At 32.1% G+C, this 10,651-nt stretch overlaps 2 protein-coding genes across 2 annotated transcripts; one reads left to right on the top strand and one right to left on the bottom strand.

Annotated features, from left to right (window-relative positions):
* Positions 1-1,009: 1,009 nt before the first annotated feature.
* On the bottom strand, positions 1,010-4,878 carry LOC137826092 (probable LRR receptor-like serine/threonine-protein kinase At3g47570). Its single transcript, XM_068631943.1, has 2 exons — positions 2,045-4,878; positions 1,010-1,962 (listed from the first exon to the last, which is right to left on the bottom strand). Exons 1-2 carry the CDS (start codon positions 4,674-4,676, stop codon positions 1,547-1,549), a joined length of 3,048 nt encoding a protein of 1,015 aa, XP_068488044.1. The 5' UTR covers positions 4,677-4,878; the 3' UTR covers positions 1,010-1,546.
* A 3,157-nt stretch (positions 4,879-8,035) lies between these two features.
* Positions 8,036-10,376, top strand: LOC137826093 (uncharacterized). The gene has a single exon (XM_068631944.1). The coding sequence runs from the start codon at positions 8,201-8,203 to the stop codon at positions 9,512-9,514; it is 1,314 nt and encodes a 437-aa protein (XP_068488045.1). The 5' UTR covers positions 8,036-8,200; the 3' UTR covers positions 9,515-10,376.
* The last annotated feature ends 275 nt before the right edge of the window (positions 10,377-10,651 follow it).

Genomic DNA, 10,651 nt, shown 5'->3' on the forward strand with positions numbered 1-10,651 from the left:
TTGATTAACTCTTCATAGTTTTCACTTTACCTTTGTGAAAATCTTTCAAAAACAATTCACCCTCCTATTGTTTAAGGCCTCTAATTCTAACAAGTTAGAATTGGTTTTGGGTAAATAATTGTTTGAGAAACAATTTCTTCTTATATTAATGAGAGTGTTCAATGTGGTATATTTTTAGTCCCGAAAAAAATCTTCCCTTCTTCTTCTTATGTTGTTACATTTATAGATGATTTGTGCCTTGAACAAAATTTGGAATTGCCCAAAATTTCCATCTAACTGTAGAAACGATTAAATTTCAAATATAAGTTGTGAATCTTGTTAGATTCTCGGTAGTACGAATATACCCAAGATTGAAGGAGTTCTCCTATAGACCAATTCTTACCAACCACATGATCTAGGGTTGATTCGCTTAACTCAAAACTTGGTCGTCCAAGAGTTGATTCTCTTAATTCATCCATCTATTAGATATAATGTTCACAAAGTGACAATTAGAACTCGAATTATGTCTAATGATTGATTACTAGAAACTTGGATGACACACAATCCCTAACCTCAAGCTGAGTAGGGGAAGGTACTTATCTAACAATGTTTACCAAAGTTTATAAAAAAAACAAATCATATGCATTAAAAATAATAGTTATAACTTTACTTATTTAGATTTCAAGCTGAACTATACCATGTTAAAGGTTTCCTAAAATAATCTATGTAGTTAATATGAATTTAGAAAGTATTATAATTTTTATGAAATATTTTTATTTATCAATATTAAAACTTTGAGTGAATGTATTTTATAGTTATTTTTTAATGAAGAAAAAAGTTGTGTTTTTTATGAAATATTTTTATTGATTAAAAAACACATTAAGGATAACTAATGAGAATATAATGAGTATGATTAATGGTTTTAAGAAAATCAGTTAAATTAATTAAATTTTTATATTTTCACTTATTTGTATAATTTTATTTAAAGAAACAAATATTAACAAACATACAGCAAATGCAATCAAAAGAATAACTGTCATAATCTATCTTCTATATCAAAACATTATATTATTGTACCTTGCCAGATAAAAGGATGCAATCTAAGAAAATGTTCTGCCTCTCTATATTTGCAAGTCCCACATTGACCAAAACATAAACAAACCAAGTCTTTATAATCCTCTGACAAGAACGTAAGTCCGCCGAGTTGGGTAACGCTAGCTTGTGACTCAAGTGGGGGGCAATACTGCGGTGGGATAGAACTGTGGCTTCATTGGGTTGGGCTTTGATTGCAAAATGCAGGCCTGCCCACTCCAAGTTGAGAGTTGAACCATGGGATCCGAGCGAAGGCTTGGGTTTCTTGGGTCCTAAAGTGGAGGGCACAGCGTGAGGCTGGATTTACAGAGCAGCGAAAACCTCCCTCTCCCGACAGTGGAGGGATAACCGGCCGCTGCAGTTTCTGCCCTGTACGCCTAATGAGCCTGGTCTACTTAGACCATCACTTTTTTTTATTGCAGTTTTACATATCATTCTTACATTTTTCCTTCTCTTAAATGTTGTTCATATAGCACTATGCTTTATCTGTATAAATGTTCTTGATAGTGTGTAGTTTGTTGATGACCACAGTGATTGGCATTCGTTCACTAGGTGGATTTGCAGAGCAAGACATTCCAATTTGCATCAGAGACACAAAGCAATCCTCAATCAAACCTTTAGCTGTGGCTTCAATCTCATTGTTCCTCCTTATAGCTTTCGTTTCACACTCAAATTCTTCACTTCCCCCATCAAAGTCTTGCTCAGAGACTAATGAAGGATCAGCTATATCCATGACATTGTTAGGTAGAGCCATTGCTACAAACTGCTGAATTCCCGTGCCACCTTCAAATGCTTCATCTGTAGGTCTTTTTCCTGTGAAAATCTCCAGTAACAGTATCCCATAGCTGTATATATCTCCAAGTGTAGAAGGCTTCCCACCCATACCATACTCTGCATGTCAATTATTAGTTGGTCATTTATAATAAATATAATATAATTTACAGTTTAGCACTTTGAATTTTGAATAACACACCTGGAGGGATGTAGCCAATAGAACCCCTTAGGCTAGCTGACATAACTGGTTGTGTGGATAACTTGCTTGATTCTTCAAACAGAAATGTAGCTAATCCAAAGTCACCAACATGGGCAACCATATCATTGTCAAGAAGCACATTGCTTGGCTTTATGTCACAATGAACAATTGGAGTTTCACAGAAATGGTGGAGATATTCCAGTGCACAAGCAACATCAATAGCTATGTTGAGTCTTTCAGTGAATGTCAATGTCTTATTCTGAAAGTGCAAATTGCTTATAGGATGCAACCAATCTTCTAGACTTCCTTTAGGCATGTACTCAAACACTAGAGCTTTGAAGTCATTTCCTTGATGATCAACTCCTGAGATGGCAGTTATGATCTTCAGAAGGTTGCGATGCCTTATGCTTCTCAGAACTTGGCATTCATCAATGAAGCTCTTAGATGCTCCTCTCTGTTGAAGTTTTAATACTTTAACTGCAACACTAGATTCATCACCTGATAGAGTTCCTTTGTATACAGAACCAAAACTTCCCGAACCAATCAGGTTATCCTGTGAAAATCCATCAGTGCACTTGGTAATTTCTGAGTAAGAAATTTTCAATTCCAAATCCCTTTCAGTAGTTGATGTAGGAGTTTTCTTTTTTGATCTTTTAACTGTGGGGAGAAGTTTAAGAAAACATGATATAATTAATAGTAATACAACCGCACAAGCTATAGGGATAGCCACCTTAAGAACAAGTCTTCTTGCCAGAGAAGCTTTCCTGACAGTGCATGCAGGGAAATTTAGTTCTGGGACACCCCCACATAGCTTGTTGTTTCCATATAATGAAAGGGAAGTAGCATTTTTGAATATTCCTTTCTTTGGTATTTCACCTTCAAAATTATTGTATGAAAGATTTAGATGTTTGAGCTCAGTGAACTCTCCAAGAAACTCAGGAATCTTACCAGACAAGTTATTTCGTGAAAGATCTATGTCAAGTAAACCTCTCAAATTCTTTAAAGTTTGAGGGATGTTTCCATCAAAAGAATTTCCCTCCAAATGCAGCTTTTCCAAGCTAATGCAACTGCCAAGAGAAGATGGAATGACTCCAGAAAAGTTGTTCTCAGACAGCACCAACTCTCCAAGGTTATGTAGCTTACTCACTTCAGCTGGAAGAGTCCCTGACAAAGCATTATGAGATACATCTAAATATATTGCTAGTGAAGAAAGGCCAATAACTTCAACTGGTATGGTACCACTGAGCTTGTTGCTATAAAGGCTGAGTACCAATAAATTTTGGCAGTTTCCAAGACTAGAAGGGATGCTTCCCTCAAAGTTGTTCTCCTCCAGAAAGAGTTTTATTAATACAGACAAATTTCCCAAGGAGGATGGGATTCTACCTGAAAATTTGTTGACATTCAGATACAATTCTCTTAGATTTTTCAGCCTACCCAACGCATCAGGAAGACTACCAGTTAGACGGTTTCCTTCCAAAGCTATTAGGGCCAGGTTAGCAAGATTGCCAATTCCAGCAGGTATATTTCCATGTATTCCATTGGAATTAAGGGCAAATGTGTGCATTTGGCTTGAGAAATTAGCAATTGCTTTAGGCAATACTCCACCAAAATTATTTACTCCTAGACGTAAAACTTGTAGAACTGTGCAGTTGACCAAAGAATCAAGAAAGGCAACATCATCTGTTTTCCCAGTTCCCAGTCTGTTGTGTTCAAAGCTAAGTCTAGTTAACCTGTTTAAGACCCCTAAGTTCTTTGGCAGTGCTCCAGTGAGACCATTCAAGGAGAAATCAAGAATCTCTAGTTTTGATGCATTCAAAAATGATGCAGGGACAGATCCTGTGAGATTGTTGACCGCACCGGCAAATACTTGAATGTTAGGAAGAGTAATTCCAACATCAGCTGGTAAGTTCCCATGAAGATGGTTTTGAGTAAAACTGAAATAGTATAATGAAGATTTGTTATAGATTGAAGAAGGAACCGAGCCAGACAAGTAATTCCCATATAGCACAAGATAAGTCAAGCTTGATAAAAGGCCTATCTCGTGTGGTATGCTTCCAATGAAGTTGTTTAACCCAAAGCTAATTCGAGACAAAGAAGAAAGGTTTCCAATCCAAGTTGGGATTGTTCCTGTAAGATTGTTAGCTCCTGCAGCTAGTACTTTCAGTTTTATGCAGTGACTGAGATTACTTGGAATACTCCCACCAAAGTTATTATAGCTGAAGTTTAGATGTTGTAGGTAGAGTAAACGACCCACCTCATGAGGAAATTCACCATGGAAGCTATTGTTTAACAAGTTGAGTCTGTTGAGGAATGTGAGGTTTCCTATGAATGGTGTAAGAGTGCCTCCTAGTCTCAGTTGCTCAAGGCTAAGGTCCATGATCCTTCCATTGGAGATGTTGCATGTGATTCCTATCCAACTGCAGTGATGGATGGAGTCATTCCAAGAGCTCATAATTTTGAATGGATCTTCTACTATCCTACTCTTGAAGTCAAGTAAGGCTTGCAAATCAGTTTCATTTCCTGCAGGAGTTGCTGCAATTGCTGATTCCTTGATTAAGATCATGCATACTAGAAGACATCTATTCAGGATTTGTGACAACAGGCTCCTAGAGTTTGCACAAGGATGATTCATATTTTAAGTGCAGAATTTTGATGCCAACTCTGAAATGATGAAGGTTATGTTTTAAGGTGATAATGCTATTAAAAAAAGTAGCTGAGATTGCCAATTTGCATCAATAATAGGTAAGAGATGGTCCATTTGTATTTAAGACGAATGTGTTCTTAGGCACTTTCACATTTATTTTCTGTTGAATAAAATCTCCATACACTAATTTGTGATTCGTAGCTGTGTTAGGTAAGAAAACAACTTGTGTATTTATTTTTGTGCGACTTCAATTTATAATATATCATATAGAGGCAAAGACATAATCTGATGTAAATACTATCATGCTCAAATATATTAAATGAAGTATTTGCATAATATAGTATGAAAAATCTCAAACAAATGAAAATTATATTTCATCAAATTACGATCATATAATTGTTGGGAGTCTTTGAGAGGATTTTTATTCAATTTGTGAAACTATAATTTATATACAGTTTGCTGATCAAACAAAAATATACAGTTTGTATCAGACATAAGTGAATGGAAAGAGCTACCTACATGATTGCTACTTGGTATTATTAATCAAGATCCAAAACTATTGCATAACAGATATGGTTTATTAATTATATAACATAATGAAATATTTATTTAAGTGAGCATTTATGTCGAGCTTATGAGGTGTAACAGTTTTTCATGTGAAAGAGATTTTGGCACTACACCATTGGCTATTCGTGAGCATTTTCAAGTTCTAATTATGTCAAAAAAGTTTTAACAAACACCTAAAAAATTGACTATTTAAAAATATATGAGAAAATTACACAAATAGGCACAAATATTGGAATCAATGTCATTTATTATAGATTTAAAATAATCAATTATTAGATTCCTGAACTTATTTTTAAGGTTCTATTAAGTGACTCTAATTTATTTAATTAATTTAAAAATTCAATTGGATATATCAAAAATCAGTTTAACATGATTTGAGTTAATCCAAATAAAATAAAAATAAAGTTATGTTGGGACCGAAAAGCCCTATATTTATTTGGCATATTCAATTAAAGCCGTGTGTGAGAATGTATAACGTTTTTTCAACCTTTAATTAATGAGTGTTAGTAGGAAAAGGAAAATTCTGATTCCATGACCACAAAATTATTCTAAAATCACTTCTATTATTTTATCAGTCTCAACTTAGAATTAATATTAATGTTTTGAATTTGAAAATTAAACTTAGTATATTTTGAGAATAAGTTCATATGGTGTTATGTGTTATCTCAATCCCATCTCAAATTTAATATTCTTCAAGAAAATATTATATATTAATTATGGAATTATTTGCAACAATTTTTTTTTATAACATGATATTTTGTCTTGAAATGTAATAAATACAAATTAGTAGTTAGTAAAACTTAAGTATTCCAATCTATTACTGTAAATACTGTTTCTATATGTATTTGAATTTTCTCTATTTATAATTAATTATTTTAAATGTGAATTTATAATATATAAGTGATGATAGTTCTCGTACTTTAATAATTTTAATTATAAAATAAAATTATTTAATCTTAATATGAGTTAAATTGAATTTCATATGTTAGTGTAATTCAATTTTAACATTATATTATTATTGATTTGTTCTTTAAAATTTAGAAGAATTTATCTATATTTTTTTAATGTAGTTAGTATTGTTGTAGAACTTTGATGGAACATGGTCTGTTTGATGAACCATGATCTCTTGTTATGCTCACCTAATTTAGAAACTATTTATTATTAATAATAATTAATTTAAAATTAATAATTTTTTTATCTAAAATAATATTTAATTTAGTTGTAATTAATTATTTTTAATTTTTAAAATTAATTTATTTAATGAAGTTGTCTTCTGCTATCATAGATAGATTTTTTATTTTTCTTCACAACAAAATTTAATTCAACTAGTTTAATAAATATATGATTAACTTATTCATAATTTAGTCACAAATTTCATCAAATATTTTGTTAAAACATTTTTTTTAATTTGATGTTTAAAAAGGATATTTATAAGAAAGATTAAATTAAATGTACATTTTCTATTTATGAATGATTTTACCCATATTATTCGATTTTTTAAAAACTGTAATGGAGATTCGTTTGATATTTCTACAGTTTTTACTTTATAAATTTATTTACATTATATATGTATACATATTAAATATTTTATTGTTATAATTTTAGACGCATAAAATGATTATTTAAATATTTTAAATTATAATAATAACTAAATAAGAAATTTAAAACTATACATTTAACTAAAAACATTATATAATTTTAAATTTTATTTTTTACATATTATTATAATTAAAATACAATTAACCACTTACTATTTAGAGATTATATCTATATATAAAGGAATTTCTTATTTAACTGCTCTAAATTGTTTTTCTATTTTATTCTTGTTTAATATTTTATTTTATTAATTTATTTTAGTTATTTGGATATATATATATATATAATAATAATAATAATAATAATATATAATAATAATAATAGTAAAATTAAAAATTAAAAAATAGGATGCACAAGAGCCCATTAATTTATATAATTTATTTAAAAAATGCACGGTAGTTAACCATTTTGAATCATTTTGCAACATTAGTGTGATAAATATGTTTTAAAGTAAGTGAATTTAAAGAAAAAAAAATCGTAATTTCCTTATAAATTCATTCTTAATTTCTATTCTTAATTCTTAATTAAAAATAAAATATTATGAATCATTTAAAATTTAACTTCATGTTAGTAAAATCAATAGTTTTATAATGCAACTAACTTTTAAAAAAAATTATAATAATATTTTTTATTATTATAGTATTTATATATATATATATATATATCTTTTCTATTATATGTTAATTTAAAATATATATTATTATTTTGTAATACATAGCATTAATATGAGTAATTAAATTTTTCATTAATTATAATTAAATCCGTTGAATTTGATGAGATTAGAACACTACCTTAATATTGAAGTTTGATTAAGTTTCCAAATATTATATAAATAAAAATATATTATTCAACAAATTTAAATTAGTTTATATTTAAGTTAATTTTAACTTATAAAGAAGGCAAGTTTTTTTTTCAAAATAAATGCTTGTGAAAAGATTTGTCCATTTATAAATATGTTTTGATCAATTTATTTATAAGAACTTTGAGTAGCAAAAAACTAAACGGAAATGAAAAAAAATTCTACAATTAAAATGAGTTTATGTATCACTTAATTGGAAAAACTTATAATTTCTTCAAAAACTTTCAAACTTTTTAAATTTTTTTTTATAAAGTCTGAATTTATGAAGAATTTTTTTTTCTTTTAAAAATTACTCCGGAGAATTTGGTCAATGAGAATTCTCAAAATTTATGTGATGGCAGCTTTGGAGTTGTGAAAATTTGACATAAACGCGCTTTGAATGCTTCAAACAATGACCAAAAGAGGATCACAATGAAACAATATTCACGTTTCATCTTCACTTTCATGTGTTGAAGTCAAATTCTTAGTCTTCTATGTCCAGCGTGAGAGTATGGCACATGAGTTCCTTCCCATTGCAATTCTCATCATAAAAAGAGTTTTAACTTCTAACAAAATGTTTGATCACCGACTTCTCAAACCTTCCAAGATAGCTATATTCTGTCTCATCACTTTCTCAGCCATAATTTTTCTTATCCTTTGCGATGATCTTCTTTACCAGGATTCCCTACACCCTTCTGCAAGCAAAGGAGCACTAGAAGTGTTGCAAGCTCGAGCTCACAGAAATGGAGAGGGGATAAGGTCAACTCTTGTTCTCACACACACCCCTTTACGTTCCATGCAAGAGAATGAAGGAGTTGGTAGTAAAGGAAGTCAAGGAGTGCTTGTTGCTCCATTTAATTCCACTAAAGAAGAAAGAATTGCTTGGTTTAAAGGGAAGCTTCGCGAATTCAAGATTCTGAAGTCGGATGGATTGAGTAGGCAATTCCATGCTCGGGTTCTTGGATTTTTCAGCCATGAATGTGAGTCTCAATTTTTCATGACTTGGGAGTACCCTGCAGGCTCATTTGAAGCAAGAGAATTGTTGTCTATGGAGAGTCTTTTCAAGGTGCATCCCAAGGCTTGTTTGGTGATTCTATCAAGGACTTTGGACTCCACTCTTGGTTATAGGATCCTGAAGCCACTTCTTGATGGGAGGTTCAGAGTTCAGGCAATGACCCCAGACTTGCCATTTCTCTTCAAGGGGACTCCAGCTGAAGCATGGCTGAACGAGTTGATGAAAGGGGAGAAGGACCCTGGTGTGATTTCTCTGTTTCAGAACCTATCTAACTTGGTGAGACTTGCAGTTCTGTACAAATATGGTGGTGTGTACCTAGACACGGATTTTGTAGTCTTGAAACCATTATCTGGGTTGAGGAATTCTATTGGAGCACAAAGCATGGACTCTGGGAATAAGCACTGGACTAGACTAAACAATGCAGTCCTGATATTTGACATGAATCATCCACTTCTTCTTAGATTCATTAATGAATTTGTGTTAACTTTTAATGGGAACAAATGGGGGTACAATGGTCCCTACCTGGTTTCCAGAGTGGTTGAGAGACTGGGAGAAAGGCAAGGCTCCAACTTTACAATCTTGCCTCCTTTGGCCTTTTATCCAGCAGATTGGAAAAAGATTGGTGGTTTCTTTAGGAAGCCCAAAACTAGAGGTGAATCAGAATGGGTTGAAGCCAAACTGCTTCAGCTTAGTAAGGAGAACTATGGGGTTCATCTATGGAACAAAGAAAGTAGGAATTTGAAGATTGAAGAAGGAAGTGTCATAGCTAGACTGATATCTGATCGTTGTATCATTTGCAAGTATCTGTAATGTTATATTACTCTTCTCATTGAATAGTAGCACTTGATGTAAATCCCATAGCTTTGCAAGTTTTGAAGGAACACTTTTTCAAGACAATAGTTAACCCACTTGATCATTCCAAATTTTCTATGTGCCAAAAAATCAATGGCAATTTGATGGCTCTACCTGAATAGTCTACCCCAAATTCTAACTTTAAGCCGTCTAAATCTCAAAGGGAATCTAAATCTTCCACATCTCCACAAACCAAATCTTGGCAACCTCCTAAAAGACTTTTTCCTAGTCAATTTTCGCTTGCCACTATTGAAATTCATACTGTGGGAGCCAAAATCTCCATCCACGTTACTACCCTTTGAGGCTAACTCACTTTCTCTATCAGTTCCAACAAAACGAGTGGATCCAACCTCCTTGATCAAGGCCCAATGATCCTGGAAATCACGCTCAGAATCAGTATCCCACAAAGATATTGTCTTGGTTATTGGTGAGCCACTGTAGAAGTCAAAATGGGTTGCCAAACTTGTGTGCTCCATGTCAAACAATCTCCTCATGGATGTGCTTCCTCCTTTCATCAACCCCAACAAACTGCGTGATTTATGGGGTGAGGTGAAGGATGATGAGGATTCAGCTGAAGGTGACAAAGAAGAAGATGTTGATGACCCATACACAGATTTTTGGTACTGTATAATATTCCTGATCTTTTCCTTCTGTTTTTCTGTGTTGATAAACCAATGGGTATCTTCATCTATCTCCTCTGTAATTTCAGATAACATGTTGTCTATAAGAATACCACTAGTGTATGTGATGTATATATATTGCCAAGATACAGTTATTTTGATTTTATAGAATGAACAAATCATTTGAAATGAATTGTGAAGCCGGCTAAACTTGACATTTTGTGCACAAAAGGACAGGACATATAACAAAACACAAACTTTTATTGGACACTGCTGAGGTACATGATGTGTGTTTGAAGGGAGGGAGAGCAAATCCTCCCAAATGCTAACAAACATTATGTAAGATAATTTAGCCTCACTCAAGAAACAATCCAAGTTCATCCACATGATACTCAACCATAAATAGGTTTATTCAAGAGGACAAATAACATTAAAAAAAATAGCTAGTTGCTACCAATGTGCTGGACATGTACAT

The sequence above is a fragment of the Phaseolus vulgaris genome, chromosome 8 (assembly GCF_000499845.2).
Source record: "Phaseolus vulgaris cultivar G19833 chromosome 8, P. vulgaris v2.0, whole genome shotgun sequence".
Classification (NCBI taxonomy): Eukaryota; Viridiplantae; Streptophyta; class Magnoliopsida; order Fabales; family Fabaceae; genus Phaseolus; species Phaseolus vulgaris.